The 17,611-nt window shown below is 53.0% G+C and overlaps 6 protein-coding genes across 6 annotated transcripts; 3 read left to right on the top strand and 3 right to left on the bottom strand.

Annotated features, from left to right (window-relative positions):
* Window positions 1-348: 348 nt before the first annotated feature.
* BCR38DRAFT_483682 (uncharacterized protein) lies at window positions 349-1,955 on the bottom strand (the record flags this gene model as incomplete). Its single annotated transcript, XM_040863653.1, has 4 exons — window positions 349-774; window positions 825-1,253; window positions 1,314-1,718; window positions 1,842-1,955. 4 exons carry the CDS (start codon window positions 1,953-1,955, stop codon window positions 349-351), a joined length of 1,374 nt encoding a protein of 457 aa, XP_040716985.1.
* Window positions 1,956-6,487: 4,532 nt separating this feature from the next.
* BCR38DRAFT_340163 (uncharacterized protein) lies at window positions 6,488-7,999 on the top strand (the record flags this gene model as incomplete). The annotated part of the gene is made up of 1 exon (XM_040855759.1): window positions 6,488-7,999. The coding sequence occupies one exon, from the start codon at window positions 6,488-6,490 to the stop codon at window positions 7,997-7,999; it is 1,512 nt and encodes a 503-aa protein (XP_040716984.1).
* Window positions 8,000-8,222: 223 nt separating this feature from the next.
* Window positions 8,223-9,680, bottom strand: BCR38DRAFT_171526 (uncharacterized protein). The gene is made up of 3 exons (XM_040853858.1): window positions 9,638-9,680; window positions 9,257-9,575; window positions 8,223-9,064 (listed from the first exon to the last, which is right to left on the bottom strand). Exons 2-3 carry the CDS (start codon window positions 9,402-9,404, stop codon window positions 8,601-8,603), a joined length of 612 nt encoding a protein of 203 aa, XP_040716983.1. The 5' UTR covers window positions 9,405-9,575; window positions 9,638-9,680; the 3' UTR covers window positions 8,223-8,600.
* BCR38DRAFT_171525 (uncharacterized protein) lies at window positions 9,681-10,486 on the top strand. The gene has a single exon (XM_040853857.1). The coding sequence runs from the start codon at window positions 9,954-9,956 to the stop codon at window positions 10,419-10,421; it is 468 nt and encodes a 155-aa protein (XP_040716982.1). The 5' UTR covers window positions 9,681-9,953; the 3' UTR covers window positions 10,422-10,486.
* Window positions 10,487-11,346: 860 nt separating this feature from the next.
* On the top strand, window positions 11,347-12,851 carry BCR38DRAFT_429025 (cation transport regulator-like protein). The gene is given in 5 exon segments (XM_040859936.1): window positions 11,347-11,727; window positions 11,890-11,921; window positions 12,004-12,054; window positions 12,066-12,067; window positions 12,205-12,851. The coding sequence occupies 5 exon segments, from the start codon at window positions 11,654-11,656 to the stop codon at window positions 12,790-12,792; spliced, it is 747 nt and encodes a 248-aa protein (XP_040716981.1). The 5' UTR covers window positions 11,347-11,653; the 3' UTR covers window positions 12,793-12,851.
* Window positions 12,852-13,467: 616 nt separating this feature from the next.
* BCR38DRAFT_456675 (uncharacterized protein) lies at window positions 13,468-14,296 on the bottom strand (the record flags this gene model as incomplete). Its single annotated transcript, XM_040861948.1, has 5 exons — window positions 13,468-13,544; window positions 13,601-13,860; window positions 13,914-14,020; window positions 14,133-14,205; window positions 14,277-14,296. 5 exons carry the CDS (start codon window positions 14,294-14,296, stop codon window positions 13,468-13,470), a joined length of 537 nt encoding a protein of 178 aa, XP_040716980.1.
* Between the last annotated feature and the right edge of the window lie 3,315 nt (window positions 14,297-17,611).

Below are 17,611 nucleotides of genomic sequence, written 5' to 3'. Positions count from 1 at the left end.
TTCACATCGAGCTGTCCCACCATGTAAATGCTCTGTAACGATTCTCAACTTGCCCAAACAGTGACTGGGGCCAGTACCTGTCAAGGTGATCGTGCACTCCGCAGTGCGAACTTGAAAAAGATCTGTAGCGTGATGCACCTTCTCATCTATGTATCCTGACATGTTTGCTAGCCTTGAACCATCAACAGCTATGGTCAAACTGATATGGTGCCTGGCGCAGCGAAAGTGATGTGGGGTTTGCGAGTGGTTGTCCGCTTTGTTGGGTATTCGTGGGCCGGAGAAGTCCACTTGGTGGTGGACTGGATTGAATTGTTATTCGGTTCGCCGAACAACATGCCGCTGGCGCATTCATCGAATGTCCAGCTGGAAAGGCTTGAATCTGCCGCCGATGGTAGCGCAACGCGGGCATTTCCGTCTCGCGCCTTGTTCTTCCACCAACACGCTGACGCATTCCCGACAGAGGCCACAAATGCATTCGGTGCATGCATACGACTCTCTAAGCTTGGAGGTCCTCTGACATGCGGCGCAGTAGATGTGCACGTCTAGGGATGAGTAGCTTGGGGAGGAATCCGTCAAGCCATGTGTCCCAATGTGGAAGTTGTCGCCACTCTCACCACTCTCAACAGAAGGGAACGGGTCCGGCATCTCCTGAGCAAAGGAAGGTGGGGTGAGAGCTTGCTGCAGAGGCGACGCTTGATAACCCTGGAAGCTCTGGTAATGATTGTTGAACGGAGGCAGGGAAGCTCGATGCATGGAGATAGGGGATTGGGGAACCTGACTTGTCAGCTAGGGTCTTGCGCGTGAAGGTATGGGATGCGACTTACAGGAGTCCTGTCATCCTCTATGTCTTCGGTAGCCGATGCGGCAGCGTCGATAAGGTCCTCCCATCGCTTGCCATAATCTGCCATAGGCTCGACAGAGTGGGCTTTGCGATCAATGCCGCCTGGTTTGAGACGGTCATCGTTTTGGATCCTTCGTAGCCATTCTGCCGCCGTGCCTCGCGATTTCTGCTTCTTGTGGCCACGCTTGGTAACAGACTGCTTCCGGGGTCGATTGGGGCCGAGCGGCCGTTGCAGTGGCGGAAGGGTGGAAGACCGACCAGGCGGGGAGTTGGACAGGATCGATGGTAGTAGGTCTCTTTGGCGAGCCGAGTTCAGCGGTGGGTACGGTTCACTGGTAGGCTCAATGTGAATTGGTGGCAATTCTATTGTCGTCCTGGGTATTCTCTGGCCTTCCGGGTCCGAAGGCCACTCCTGTGATTTGGTAGTTAGCGCCGTCGTGGTTGCGTGTGGGGGGTTTGTTACAATCAGTACCTCGCCGGAGTCCCATTCCGGCTCTGTCTTCTGTCCCTGGCCGAGCTGTGCAAGGGCTGCCGCTGCGCTTGCGGCTGGCAACAGCGGACCGCCGGTGAACTCATCGAAATTTCCAGGTGTGCCGGGTGCACTCAGGTCGTCTCGGAGATATGCATGACGGTCGAGCGGGTATCCTCCTAAAGCTGGGTCAATCGGTGGTCCGCCTCTATTCACATTCGCATGCGCCTGCTGCTGCGGCGGCGGCCGCGGCGGTCCTACGGAATTCTGCTGGACGGGGGGAGCTCGCTCGGAAGGCGGGGTACTGATCATGAGCATGAAGCTCTCTTCGGTCGCAGGGAGCTTGGAGATGTAATGCTCAGGATGCGCCCGCCGAATGTGCTCCTGCATGGATCGGTATCTCTTCTCCTATGAATGGCAAAGCTCATGTTAGCAGCTTCCCACGAATAATCGCATTTATAGCAGCTTTGACGACCATGCTTGACAGCTACTTCCCACCAGTCCAGGCACAAAGGAACGAGGGGCACTTACGCCGATGCATCGCTTGCGACAACTTGAACCATCCTGGTTCCGCAGTGGGCAAACGACTTCATTGTTGGAGTCGGTGATGGAGAAAGACGACGCGAGGGAAGATCGAGGCGGCATCTTGTCCAGGTCAACCCCACCATAGGCTGGTCAAAACCGAGGCAAGGCGGGGGGGGGGGGTGGTTCGTGAGGTTGTGATGGTTATCCTGATGGGCGATAAGCGTAACACTGATAGCGCTCAATTGATGTTGGCCCGAGTTCATGAAGCTTTCGCATTTGACATTTGGCTACGAAGCTTGAAGCTGAATAGGCGGTGTTCTGCTGTCGACGTAGCTCCCAAAGCTCCTGCCGACAACGTGTTACATGAGATGTTTCGAAGGGCACAGTCGTGGGTGTGTGTGTGGCCTGGTTGTGGTCTGGTTGTGGTAATGGAGGGGAAAGAGTGCTGGGGGAGCTGGACGACCTTGCAAAAGTTGGGAGGGAGGGCGACGAGTTAATGAAAGCAGTGCGAGTAGTGGACTGGAATTGGGGCGCCGCAGAGTCAGGTAAATTTCTAGCAGCAGCGACAAAGACTACTACTACAAATGGGCTCACGGAAAACTCCACAGGTCACCTCGTCAGTCGGGATGGCCAGTAATAAGGCGGGGGTTTTTTAAGTATCTGCTAACAAAGGCAGGTTACTGGACGGGTGAGCGGCCGGTTCAAGGTAACCAAAGCGCAGCGGGTTGAATGAATGGAGAGTTCAGGGGAGCTCCAAATGGGAAGATAATTGATTACCGGCACACGGCTGCGTAAATAGTAGACATCCGCGGCAAAGTTAGACAAGAGCGGCCATTGAGGCGCCTTCTATTGGCCCTGTTCCCTTGATTGCACCAGCTTCCTTTCTGACTCGATCGAGGATCGGCTCTAGCTGGGGGGTTGACGGCTGGTTCAGAGGTGGATTGCCTGTGAGTGGAGGAAAACGCACACTTGGAGCTGCTTCTGAAGCGTTAAACGAGGTCACAAAGGCCGAGCATTGGAAGGTATGACCGAGAGAAGCAGCCCAGCGACTCATGGGATACTTCATCATCCTGAGGCCAGTTCAAAGCTCGAGGTTCTGTCCATCCTCCCATGAGCATGAAGCTGAAGCTGAAGCTTCTGTACTCCCCTCCGCTACCTCTACCTACGAGCTCGTCCAAATCACAAGTATATGTGAAAGCCATCCGTCCATTTCCCATGGTTATTCCCGTGCGTATCAGCACGCACCGCGGTGCTGTCGGATAATGCAGGTAGAATTGATAACCCCGCACTTTGGGTCCATGGCTGCTGATAAAAAAGCTGCTATGATGGCACCCGGCAGCAGAGCAGGATCACGTCTGCTCCCGCATGAATGCATGTGGGTTGGGCAATTCTCTTCACGACCGACCGCTGTCACCGTACTTCAGACTCGCCGCATTGGTTGGACCACGCGTGGTTTGGGCCCGTAATGGAGGCTTGCGAAATGGCGGGGCATAAGCTCGTCAAGCCCTGCTTCCATCTTCACGTGCCCTGTTTCTTCTGTCCAATGGCATGCTGGGCTGCGAGCTGCCCTGTCACTTATTCGAAGCTATGAAAGCTGGAGAGTGCCTCAATGTTCGAAATAAGTAATGGCCAGAACATTACACGTACGGTGCGCTCAGCTCCTTTTTTCAGCAATACGGTTCTCCAGCTGCCAGTTGATAATGTAGTCAGGAGAAAGAGTGTCGTGGCGCGCTAACTTTATGTTTGTCTGATGAGCTAGGCGCTTGAGCAGCTTGACTGTTAGGGCTGTGACTCCCCTGTTCTGCCCCGTCAAGAGAGTGTACATAGTAGAATTCGGCGCATGTGGGCCACGGCAGCTGACTACTTCCAGGGATATCTGCTTTCCAGGCGGCTCCAGCTTCAAGGTTTTCTGCACTGAAATGTGACAAGAAATTTGTTCGAGTCGTTCGAGGGTCAGTAATGTTTACTCTCAATTAGTTATATCCCTCTCAGCTTGTTGACTTTCTGCAATGCGACGCATGCGGCATTGGTTATCTTTGTCAAACTCGTCCATATCGCAGGCAATGCTATCGGGAGTCGGGCAGGGTCCAAGACGATTGTGGATCACGACTTCGATCCGAGGGGTGGGGCCGGAACTGCAGGGCGGTGTCCTCTGCTCGAAAGTAGCCTTCGTGCAGAGCTAACAACGTGCCAGGGACACTCTACTCTTAGTCGTGCAGATATCATTGGTGGTGTTTCGTCAACCTCCAGCTTCTGAGCTGGAAAAATCATTGCTGGCTGACGAATTGACGAATCGTTTTGTGTCTTCCACCTGTCCTATGAGAGAACCCCCCACCAATAGCTCCTGCTCGGGCTTCCGAGCTCTCCAGAGATCGTCGGATCGTTTATCGATACTTGTTGGTCCACATGAATGTCACGAGGACTGCTACAACTTGCTCCGTCCTCGTCAAACAGACTGCCGCGTCAGATGAATTATTCACAAGCTTCTACCCTACTTCAGAACGGATCGATTAGGCTAACATGGCGACCACGGATTCCGACTGGCTCTCACTCTTGACCACTAACCGAAATTGACCCAGCTACCAAATGAGACAGCCGCGACCCCTATGATGCATGACCATCAGACGAGGCCTTCGACAAGTTACCCCTTGACCAAACTATAAATCGCATCCCCGTCATGTGTTCGAGGGAATGGCGTATCCTTTAGTACCTCGTAATCCAGAATCTCCCAAAGGGGTGCGGATCCATCTCGCACGTCATAGAAGAACACTTTCTCAGCCAGAACGATCTTCTCCTACTACGTCGTATGCTTCTCCCAAACAACCTTGCTAGGTGTGTGCGGCTTGCCTTGAAGTTCGGACGAGAAGGTCGAGATAGTGAGGAAAGTTTCTCGTCTTCAACAGCGGAAGCAAGACGGCACGTAAGTACCACTTTAAGCTCCGCTGGGATGCCGCGCCGATCGACTTAGCCCACCCGTCTGAATTTCTTGCTGTGTAGATAACCTTCGTGTCGGGATTCAATCGCATCAGCTCCGGCACGAAGCACATCCCCGACGCAACTGTGGTTGCCGTGTAAGCGTCCAGCACCGTCGGTATCGTCTCCAGACGGATTCTTCGTCGTTTGGAATGCGTATCGGCGTATGCTTGAGGATAGATACTTAGGAGTTCGCGTGTAAAGCGGTCCTTTTTTGTCGTCTTGACTTCCTCTATGAGGCACGGGGCCTTGTATGATGATCACGAGAGCCTAACTGAAGGACGTGGTCCCGGTTCTTGGCATGCCGGCGCCGATTATTGAGTTGCGTTCCGGCTCTTGGCGTCGAAACTTCTTGGCCCATCTCAGTGGTTGCTAAGGTGCGGCCTGCTCGACATGCAGAATAAGGTATTACGGGACATGAAATCACTGGCTGTCTAGAGGTGGAAGGAGGAAGTTGACATATTTACCCTTGGTAACTGGCGACAGCCCGCGATGCATCTCACTCAACTCGAGTTATTCGCCGTGACAAACCAATGCGATTCGGCTTGCGCCATGGCAGCCCATGCCCGACAATGACATGCTACTGGCCACAGTCGGCCCTTGCTTGAGCTAACCTTGTTTTTCTGTCTACTTATCAACCGTGGCTCTTTTATGTTGACACAAGCAGTGAGCATGAACCACGCTTGTCAACGAGGCCTCTACCAAAACAGACGCTTCCCCATGTATAACCAGCCCCATGCGCCAGGATTGCAAAGCTGCGAAGGCCCATACACAACAATCCAGGCCGGATGTTATATGAGCATGGAGCACCATGAAGGTTCCTAACCACCCTCTCCGACCACGAGGTATGCCTTCAATTGTATCAAAAATAGTCAACACGACGCAGAGACATGACACGAAGACGTCATTACAGAATACATAGTGAGCACGCCATGGTGGCACGAATTTCCGCTTCTCATTCGATCAAACTGCCGTCCGACCTTTCAAATATGCATCAGTAACCTAGACGAGGACCTCTTTCAGCTGAAGTTGCGATAAGAAATCCGGGGTCTCACCACCAAAAGTGACAGGCTGCGAGGCACTAGAACTTTCGTTTCAAGCCACCACGTCCACCAATGCCAGGTTCAACGCAAATCCAGCAGCCTCGAGTTTCGATCAGCCTAGTCGAGCCGGCATTGCGGAAAGCCGGCGCCATGTCCACTTGGCAGCCTCGCGTCCACTTTCCTGGTTGTGAAACATTCAAACTTTCTATTTCCATTCTTTTACCAGTGCGGCTACGAATTCAGATGAAAGATTTGCTGATTGAGCAACTGGCAAGTAGGCGTGTTCTCCATATCAATGTTGCTACTATTAATAATTTCATTATGGCTACTGTCGGTCACCGGCTGTTGTGTCACGGCCGTAGGAAGAAAGCCGATCCTCTAGAGGTAACAACCAATCTCTCTCGACCTCTCATCTCTTCGAACGTTCCTTTCTTCGTAGACTATGTCCCCTGTTGTGTTTCCCAAGCATTTATTCTTCCACGTTCAGTAAGGATAGGCCAAGACAAATAATCTATATATTACTGAGTATGCCTTGTCTATGTTAAACCGTGCTCAGATCTGCGTCCCACTTCTCTCTTTAGATGCAGACCATTTTTCAATATCTCCACGTCACAGGAGGAAATGCCAGCTGCGATCATGGCATTGAGGATCACGCATCTGAACTTGGATGCTTCCTTCCTCTTGTCCTTTGAGCCCATCTTGCCGTGTGACGGCTCTGTTGTGGCACCTCGCCCATTCACCATCCTCCTCGATCCGTGGATCTCAGGCCCATCAAAGATATTCCATTCCAGGATCTCCATCTCGACACACAAGCACCCAGCTTGCATAGAATCCTTGTCCGAACTGCCGGAACCGGATCTCGTCATCGTCAGCCAGCATAAGAGCGACCATTGCAATGAGACGACACTTCGCCAGCTTCCGGCGTCGGGGACCAAAACCTTGATAGTAGCCGAGCCAGCGTCGGCCCGCCTGATAAAGAGCTGGAAATACTTCGACCGGAACAAAATTAGGGTTATGGAGAAATGGGAAGACCCCCGGCTAACGGGCAAGACGACCGTCGTTCGCATCCCGGTACCGGCCGTGGTACTCGGCGGGCAGACAGGCGAGGTGACAGTGTCGTGGATACCTCAGAAACGAGATCTAGCCGGCCTTCATGGCGCCATCGGCATCACGTACCGGCCGCCACCGTCGTACAATTTGGCAACTCCGAAGCCTCCCATTATCTCGTCACCATTGACGCCACCAGTTACGCCGTTGTCCGCCACATCGCCCGTCACCACGACGACCATATCAGCGGCAGATACCGTCCTCCTCCCGCCTAGTCCGCCCGTCTCACCACACTCCCTCCGCTCCGTCCAATCCGCCTCGACGCTCCTCCCCTCGCCAACCTTTATCACCAACCGCCGTCCCTTTTCATCAACTTCCCAAGCAGGCAATAACTTGCTGCAATCCCCCTCTCCGTCCTCATCCCACTGCAGCCGCCCCCTCTCCCTCATCTTCTCCCCGCACGGGATATCCTACCCCCACCTCTCCGCCTACGCAACATCGCACCTCGTCTCCGAAGCAGCCCTCCCGCTCACCGCGCTACTGCACTGCTTCGACAGCGTGACGAACCCCTGGTGGTTGGGCGGTAACATATGCGCCGGCGCGCCCATGGGCGCCGACATTGCCACGCGCTTGGGGGCTAGGGTGTGGGTTTCGGCGCATGATGGGGAGAAGGAAGTTAGGGGGTTAGCGACGGGGATGTTGCGGACGCGGAGATATGGGAGGGAGGAGGTGGTGGAGAGTGTAGGGACTTCGGGGAAGGGTAGGTTAAGTACTAGTAGTACTAGTAGTGGTGGTAAGAAGCGGGCTGGGGGGAAAATTGAGACGAAGAGGAGGACTGGTCCCGGCAATGGAATTGGATTGATAACGGAGATTCTGAGGTTGGGGAGTGGGGAAGAGGTGGTGGTTTGTGGGGATGGGATGATGTGGATGGGGACGGAGGGGCAGGTGCTCGAGGGAAAAAGGGGGCACGAGAATGGAAATGAGAACGAGAAGCAGGGGAAAGCAAGTGATGGGGAGTTTGTCTTGCGAAAGGAGATCATCTCATCAAAACCGCTGGGGGACATGCTGCCGCCTAGTATCAAGATTGACGTTCCGAAATGAGCGGCGAGATGGGTAGTTGGAGAGTTGTTTTCACAGCAAGCTAGTGTTCAGGGGCATTAGCTTTAGATCTTGGGCCAGGATAGGATGGGATACTTGGATCTGGCTGGACGTTATATTCAACGGGCTGAGGGGCACGGGAAGGGCGACGAACACGATGCCACGATAGTAGACGGGACTCCTTACGACGAATGATGGAATGAGAGGATTCTTGAAAATGACGTTGGTTACTACCGCATTTAATGCCAATTGTCAAAAACTGCCAAAATCATCAAGGGATATTGCACGGTTCCGGCAGAGTCTGTCATTCATTCAAAAAGGCATTGAGGTACACTAGGAAGTTTGCAATGTCAGCTCATGACCAGGTCAGGTATTCTGCCTCTGTGACCTGGGGTATCTATCTTTTGTGATGTCGCCAAGTCTGCAAAAAAAAAAACAAGCTGTGTAGAATGTATTGGCGAATTCATGAGCACAGTCATTCTTTCATGCGTATCCAGCTCTCATTAATCGGTGTACGCGAAATATTACAAAATATCTCCGCATCGTTCCCATCCGACATCAAGATGCAAGAGCCAGAAAGTCATTCCCAGTCACCCTTTCCCTCTCACTTCAGCTGCTTTAAGATCTCGGTCAAGAAATCCTCAAAGCTTAATGTGATATATCCATCCCGATCATCATCATACTTCTTGAACACATCCGTCATGCGCTTGAGGCTGATGCAGGCCTGGACGAAGAGGTCGAAGCTCATGACGCCCTCGTTGCGCTTGTCGTACGTCTGGAAGAGCAGATCGACGAACCCGGGGCTGAGGCGATACCGGAAGGCGACAAGAGCGTTGTTGAATTCCTCTAGGCTGATGTTGCCGCTGCGGTCAGCGTCGAAGCGGTCGAACAGGGTGCGCCACGACGCCAGAAAAGACCACAGGCCGCAGAACTCGGCGAAGCCGATGGTACCCGACCGGTCGCTGTCGAACATGCGTATCATCATGCGCACCGTGTGCAGGTCGAAGGCCGTCCAGTCGCCGTTGACTAGGGCGGCGCTGAGTTCTCTCTCCGAGAGCTGGCCGGTACCTGGGGAGAGGGGCGTTAGTTTAGACTCATGGGCTGAAATCTGGGACACTGAGCTGCTCGCTCCCAAAACATAGACTCGGCTCGACTCGTTGGACTTGCCGTCAGCTCATCGCAGCCCGTATCCGAGATCAAGCCGAGTCCGTGTCTCGTTCCGAGTCTGCAAAGCGGCCAGGGAAGCCAGACAGAACCCACCATCTTTATCCACAGCTCTGAAAAGAGGTAACAACGTCGGATCAGACCCGCCCTCCTGCGGCGCCGGAGAAGGTGGCGGTCTGCTCTGAGGAGGTGGGCGGTTCTGAGCAGCCGGTCGGGGTCCCGATGCCATCGGGGGCGGTGACATGGGAGATTGGTGGCCGCCGCCAAACTGGGGCTGGGACGGCGATAAACGCCTTATATCGGCATGACGCGGGTCTGAGTTTTGGTGAGGACGTCCAGAGTTCTGCTGGGGGTGAGGAATGGGCGGAGGCGGCTTGCTGTCGTATCTGGACGAGGGCTGGGGTGCGCCGGGCTTCTGTGGGGATGGTCAGTACTTTCCGAGCTGATGAAGGAGGCCTACGAGATGATAAGACGTACGGGCTCGGGCTCTGCGAACCTGTGGGCATGCTGTTAGTGCGAACAAGAATAACATGCGCTCGCGAGGAGTCGGGCGCCAGTATGATATTGCGGTTGCGCGCGACCTCGCGATTTCTTCTCGTGGCGGGGTAGCAATTGCAGGGAACTTACCTGGGCAGCTCATCCGGATTGTATGGTCGATTGTAGGCCATGTTAAGACTGGTTTTGGTGAAATGTGAGAAAAATGATCTTGAGCGAAAGACGTGGCCTGGCACAGTCAATTAAATGATGTAGAAGCCCGGAGGCGCGTGACGCAGTCTTAGGAGTGGCCCAAACGATGGTTGCTGATCAAGAGGCTGTGAATCCCGACAAAGAAGCGGCGACGTTGGATAGAAGGCTGGGGGGTCCGGGTTTTCAGCCGCTAATAGGCCGCAGCATGTGCCCGCTATCTAAAGTGGTTGAGGTTTGGGGCGGGCGCAAGATTTGTTTGCTTCTGACAGGCTGCACTTTTTTACAAGACAGGATTCTGGCTGGTGATTTACCAGCAGTTCGTATTTCGTTTGCAGAATTGCGGAAAACAATGGCCGCATACAGCCCTAGGTGGATGTGGAGGTTTGACAATTTGGCTTGGTGTCGCGCAGCACTAGACAAGCAGATAGAGCTGTCAACCGTCTATTACTCTGCGATGCCGCGACCCGACTCCTTGTCAACCTGTATGGAGTTTGGGCGTGGTGTATTTAGGACAACGATTGTTATTGCTTGCCCGGAGATGACGTCAATTTGGCTGCGTTGTGCTAATCAGTGACTGCTGTTGAGCGTGTGACTCGGTATTCTTGACTCTTGACCGAGCAGAGGCAGAGCACCTGCAGGAGAGACAGGTCAGGACAGCAATATTCGAGGCGCTTGGGCGTCTTTCCCCCGAAACCAGCTGATGGCCCGCCACCATTTATTCACTACGAGCCAGCATGCTATGTAATGCATGGAGCTAAAATGAAACCCAAGCCGCCAGCCAGTTTGAGAACCTGCAAGATCACTATTCGAGTTGCACCGCGCAGAGCCTCAAGGACAGTTGTCACTTCCTCACTTGGTCGCAACCTAGAGGAGAGACCGAACCCATGGCTGGCACTCCCCCCAGTCGGGTTGACTCGATCGACAGATCTTGGATTGACCAGCGCGGGATCGGCTCGGAAGGCATGGATTTACAAGGCTTCAACCTGTGCAGGCTTATATAAGGGGCCGTAAATGGCCACCAAGCTAGGTTGAATGCATCCGCGTCAGAAAGAAGATCTGTTGGTTGCAAGTGGAAAAGCGGTTTGGACGTGGGTAGCGTAGGCGTTGCAGATAATAGGCATGCGCATTATGTGTTGGGCTATTCACAGCCTTGGAGTGCTTAGCAAGGTGGTGCTCCGATTCCGAGATTCCGGTAACCGAACTGCCACAAACAGAGGTAATAACGGATGATTCACTGCCTCTGGTCTACAAGCTGTCTCATGAAGAAGTTGCGAGGAAAACTGTCGAATCAAGCTGATGTTCCTCCTTGATCAACCCAAATTTGATAACAGTAGCTAGCTTTTATGAAAGCATGAGTCTGCCTCTTTACTTTAGTATCTAGATTTAAGAATTACAAACAAACGGACATTCTAAAGTACGAAATGGAGCAGATAGACCTACTCTCTATGCTTTGTGAGCAGAACTTTCACAATTCCCCTTCGAATACAATTGTAGACAGTTAAATCCAATCACCAAAAGAACCCACTCGGCATCCGGAGCCTGACATCTGCGTACCGACGTGCAAGCTGACTAGTCCACCTTTTACCTCAACTTTAACGCTCAACCGCGCCAAATAGGTAACCCGTCTCTTTTCTCAACCGTGACAGCCGCAACGGTGCAGTCTTGGCAACTAACTATAAATCCTTGAATATACCCTTCTGGCTACTTATAGCGACTTTTGACCCGCGTCCGCCGCTTACGCCATTCATGAAGTAAGGCCAAAGAGTAAGTAGCCAACTGCTAGGAAAGCTTGAACATCGGCAGACAATGGCAGTCAACGGGCAGCAGACGACGTCCAACTCGGCATGCTCAGACGATGAGTTCTGGTTATTTGGTTACGGGTTTGTCTCATACGCTTTTCTTGCCGTCTCTCTTCTCTCTTCTTGTCATTATTGCCTGATCATCCTGATTTTAGCATTGCTCGATCGACCACGTAATGCTGGCTTGTTTTGAACCAGACATGCCCCTGAAAGATCTCGGCTGACAGGATATTTGCTCTCCAGGAGCTTGATTTGGAAGCCTCCGCCACACGTTGGTATGGACAATACCCGGCTAGCCTGCCCACTGGTTTCCATCCATGTGTTACATATAGATTGACGCTCATCCCTTGATTACAGACCGCAGAATCCCCGGCTGGGTTACAGGATATGTTCGGCGATTCTGGCAGGTAACGTTCTTCCATATCTGCAACCGATGACTCACCTAGGTTATAATGTCTACTAATGCATCACATAGGCAAGGTACTAAGCGCAGTTCCCCTAAACTCTTCAAGCTGAGGCTTCTTGTTGTGCAGCACGGTAGCTAAGCTCCAACACCACAGCCAAGACCACCGCGGCACCCCAGAAGCCCCTGGAAGAGTCGTAACCCTAATCGAGCGCTCCTTCTGGTCCAGCCTCGTCGACTCCCACGCCTCGGCCCCCGACAAAGTCTGGGGTGTAGCCTACCGGATCAAAGCATCCAAAGTCGCCGAGGTGAAGGACTACCTCGACATCCGGGAGATCAACGGGTACACTATCCACTACACGCCATTCCAGCCGGCCGACGGATCCGTCCCGATCCAAACCCTCGTCTATATCGGCACGCCGGACAATGAACAGTTCACGGGCCCGCAGGAGCCGCAGGCACTGGCGGAGCACATCGCTCGGAGCGAGGGGCCGAGCGGGCTGAACCGGGACTATCTCTTGGGATTGGAGAAGGCGCTGAACGAACTGAGCCCCGAGAGCGGTGATGCGCATGTCACGGATTTGTCGGATCGCGTCAGGGCGATCGAGGCAGCCGCCCGAGGTAGCAAGGGGACGGAGGATGGAGGTCCCAAAGTCAGCAGGGTTGCTGAATCGTCGCCCGGGTCGCATGATTTCCACATGGCTACCATAGTGGACACGCAGGAGGAGACGGAGAAAGTATGAGAGTTGTTTACGTGGTAAAACTCAACAAGATAGAGTAGGGGGAAGGATGCGAGGGCGGTTTCCGAGTAAATAAGATAGATTTGCTGCTCCCACTCCTATTTTTTGGTTTGCCGCGTTCCCCTCGTACAGCCCGTACAGTGAACCCTTGCGGAAATCTATATCACAACACGTACGCATAAAATAAAAGCAACAAGAAACGAATGCGTCTCTCCCCCCATCTCTCTCCACCGACGGCCTGGTAACGGACCCGGCATAACCCCCGTTCCATCACGTCTCTTCCCCAGCGTCGGAAAGCAATGATCTTCGTTATCGTAGTCATGATACATCAGCCGAGTAAGCGAAGTGGAAAAGGTATGGCGGGTTGGCGAAAATAAGAATGTAAGTATCGTCCCCTCGCTTTTCCCCCATCTGCTTTCGTCGAGAGGATATTCTGGCATGAGGTGACGAGTTGCATAAGAAAAGAAAGGAAAAGAAAACATTGTTGAGCCTTCATGATGCAACGTCGGGTATTGGTGCAAGCAGTCAGAAATAGTTTTGGGAGGCGGTTGGTAGTACTAAACACACGGTGCGGTTCGCCTTTGCGGCAAATCCTTCCATCTCGATTCCGGCCTGGCGCTCGAAAAGCTCAAGCTCTCCCAGGACTGGAAGGGCTGACAACAATGCAATCCGAGTTCATCAGTATCGTGGGGGTCCCTGGGGAGGCTGCCCTTGCGGGGCCTGCTGCTGGTCGTAACCGTACTGAGGCGCGTATCCTGGAAGGAAGACTTAGAATCTAGCCAGTTGAACAGGGAGGAAAATTGGGTCATACCTTGCTGAGGAGGCGGGGGCGTGCCGTACTGTGCCTGTTGGCCATAGCCGCCTCCTCCTCGTCCGCCGCCGTAGCCCTGTGCTGGCGGGTACGCTCCCTGTCCGTATCCACCACCCTGCTGACCACCGTACTGAGGTGCGCCTCCATAGCTACCTCCGCGGCCGCCGTAACCTCCACCACGGCCACCACCAAAGCCGCCACCTCCACCTCGCGGGCCCGTGTCGCTTGCCTTATCGACTCGGATGGTCCGGCCGTCAAATCTGACCATTGTTAGCACGAGGTCTCACTTCTGCTTCATAGAAGAATTGCCTACTCGACATTGTTCATGGAAGCAATGGCGTTCTGCGCATCTCCCTCCTGAGCGTATCGAACGAAGCCGAAGCCCCTGCTGCGTCCAGTGTCGCGGTCCTTGACCACAACCTACGGCAGGGGAAAGAAGTCAGTTCAGACGGTTTCAAAATTCCGGACAAAACCTCGTCGAGTCCACAACAGACTATGTGCCGTACGGGAGGAAACTACTTGGAGAACATACTGCTTCCTCAACGGGACCAAACTCCTCGAACTTCTGTCTCAAAGTCTGCTCCTCAGTGTGCCACGCAAGGCCTCTGCAAGTCGAAAGAATACGAGTCAGCGATTGGACGGTAAGCAAAGCTTTGGAGAGTAGATAGATTCTTACCCGATGAAAAGTTTCGACATGATGCGGAATTGGGCAAACTAAAAGTCGCGATTGAATCTGTCTTGTAGAAGCTTAATAATCACCCACGAAGACGAAGACAGAATGAAGTATCAGGTGGCGTGGTTTGTTGGCTTTCGTCAAGGTCAAACAAGCTGCAACCGAATCTGGTTGATGCATTGGCGGAGGAATACTTTGATGGCGCAAACCCGTTCGGAGCGTCCGCTTCGAACGAGTAATGGCACATCTTGCGCAGTGGCGAGGAATATGAAAGGAGGCACACAAACATTCTGATAATAACTAGTCGCAACTGAGGGATGATACGGCCGTTTCTCGTTATCTGCGAATGTCAAGTCGTAAAAGATGCGCAATCATCAAGGCCGTTTCGCGGATGGAGGAAAACCGAACGAGTATATGTTTGGAAGAAGAGTCGGATATAGGGAAGACTTTGAAGCAAATTTCAAAAGGGGAAAGCCTTGTACTAGTAAAGGCAGGTAGCGGGGTTGATAGTGCCGTTATGCTAAGTGGCTAGTGAGGAGGTGCTTGTCAGGGTTCGGGGTCCTTGGTTGGTGGCGCTTTCCAGGATTTTTGATACTTGTTAGATAGCTGACTAGTAGAGACACAAGCTACGCTACCTGACGAGGGACCCATGGCTTCGACCCCGTCTGATTTATATTTCATGACCCAGCATGAGGGCTAGGGAGGAGGCACACTAATTCTCCATCCATCCCAGTGCATCTGGCTCATCGCATCCTCGATGATAGCCAGTCGGCGTTTTGACCAGCATGAGCGTGCCAGCAGGGCTGCTGCTCCCAAAACAAGCATCAAGCAGACGAGGCATATCTTGTCTCCCGGGGGCTCAGCATCGGAGTGAGACTCCACCAGTGGGCGCAAGAGAAAAACGTTGATACGGTTCCAGTCGGGTCCAAAAGTGGAATCGTCAAAATGGACGGCGCTGTGGCCCTGAGTCGTGGGGAGATTTGCAGTTTGCCGAAAACCACTCAAACATTGTCATACCCCACCAAGTCCACAGCCGCCTACTGGACATGCCTGCCAGGTTCAAAGCTCCAGAGACCTCACCCCTCCAATGTTCTTGTTCTGCTTGCTTCGGGGATTGCGACTTCAGATTTTCAGAGTTTCGAGACCCCTGCCGGTCAATTACAAGTAGAGGCCTAAGTCGAACTGCTAGGGCAATCTAGGAAGGCGAGCTGATAAAGCCAAGCCAGCCAGCCAGGTTTTCGACAGATCCCGCTTAAACTCGTCTTCAACGTACGTACCGGCCACAATATTCTGCGATTGGGTTCAAAGGCGTTGCGTGTAGTTTTACCGGCGTTGGCAAAAATGCAGCCCATTAATGCAGTTGCGACCGTTTTGGGACCTTCCTTTCAACGACATAGGGTCTTGCAGCCTACCCTGAAACCAATTTCTGCAGCCAAACCCGTTTTCAGTCTATATCGATAGGCGATAAGAAGACCAACCCGTCAATATTACGACGGCTTTGCACGCAAGCTTGTGCCACTGCGTATCCAATTCGCATCATCTCTGCCTCGTTGCACAGCGCGGCAGCAACCCGAAAAAGCGAGATCCCCAGAAGTGGCCAACCAGACCGCGCCCACATATGTCTCTTCAGGAACAGGGGAACATCTTGTGGGTTCCTAAGGATTTGAGAGCGTCCGGGGTCTCACCGAGCACTGCGAAAACGGCAACCCCTCCATTGCCCCTCGCCAAAGGCGCTTTTTCCACCGTTGCCTTTTGTCACGTCTGTGATCAGCAGAGATAACTTGGCCGAGAAGTCAGGTGATAGAAGACATCCTGGCATCATGCGAAACAGGCAAGAAACTCTCTCCTGTGATATCACTTAAATATCTTCAGCAGAACTGAAACGCTTGCAGGATCTTCAGGATCACTTGCCCTATATTCTTTGCATGGACAAATGTGTTAAGGCGGGAAAGGCGCGGGGAACTCGCGCCACGTGCCTTGACTCTCCTACGATGCTACCATATAGACCACCGGCGAGTGGAGCAGGTACTAAAATTTTCCGACGCTCGATCTTAGTGCCAGTCTGGGACCTTGAAAGGGTAGCAAGGTAGTTAGTAGTGCTGACTATCCCACTCGGTTAGCTCGCGAGAGAGAGCACATTTAGATGCGATCTTGTCCAAATTGCTTGATGGAAGCAGCCAATTGGCCGTAAAGACCTGCGGTGAATAACTATGGACGTGTCCAGAGTAGGACTTATACCCCGGGATGGTGGTGATCTACCAGCATGGGTTTTCTTAAACAGGTCCTGGGGTCCGTCCGGGCTGCCACCAAATAGTCAGACTTACATGAGAAGGTGGGCTATAATCCGACACACGGGGTGTTCCACAAAGGCTGAGTATTCCCTGTTCTTGGGGCAAAGATGACAATGTGCGACCACTGTGCGGGCCTGCATGCCGGCCTGGCTGTATGGTCGATCACTACAAAATCGCCTGCGTCTGTTTGGATAACACTCACCTCAGCAGGAACAATGTGACGCTACTGGAGCACTGATACGAGCCAAGTCAACAACTCAGCCACTCCGGCGGGCCTGGGGCTTGCGGTTGTGCGGATGGTACCCGCGTTGCCTGATCTGCAACCCTAGGATTATTGAGATGCTTTGAGGTGGGAAAGTCGGATGAATTTCTGTACCCGGGCCACATCAGAAGCTAATGAGCATTGGATCGTCAGGAAGCCACCCTCAGCCGAGGTTCACTGAGAAAGGTGAAAGGTGACAAATACATCAATGGAAAGCCGCTTCATGACAGTTCAAGCACTTGGAGAAACAACAGATACATTCAAGCTACCCCGCGTTGACGTTGACCCTGGTAGAAGAGTTCTGGAAAAGCTACGAGGAGCTATGACCAACCGCTTACAGGGGATATCGCAAGCCGCCCAGACAGTTCTTGGCAGGCTCTCCAACGTCTTGGATTGAGGATAGCAAAATTCGACGAAAGCAACCACCTTCAGGCAGTTCCAAGTGCGAGCGCAAGATGCCATCTCTGCCCAACACACCAATAAGAGCAGCGTCAGCAAATGGCCCAAGGATCGACGACATATGAGGCTACACGGCCGGTAATAAGGACGTGCATAGGGCCGCAGCTGGACAATGTAATGTGATACAGGGACCAGGAACTCTATTCACTGCAGTCCAACTCTTCTATTAATAGAGCCAGGGGCGCTTGTTGTATCAAAGGTGTATAGGGGGACAACTGTACTTGACGATTAGTGGCACACTGAGCATCAGTGAGCATCAGAAGTGACAGGACAGACTGGAGAATTTTACTTTCTAAGGTTCAACATGCGGAAAGAGGAAATGCCCC

The sequence above is a fragment of the Pseudomassariella vexata genome (genome assembly GCF_002105095.1).
Source record: "Pseudomassariella vexata strain CBS 129021 chromosome Unknown BCR38scaffold_5, whole genome shotgun sequence".
Classification (NCBI taxonomy): Eukaryota; Fungi; Ascomycota; class Sordariomycetes; order Amphisphaeriales; family Pseudomassariaceae; genus Pseudomassariella; species Pseudomassariella vexata.
Note: the sequence above shows the minus strand (reverse complement) of the source record. Positions and strands in the feature narration are given on the sequence as shown.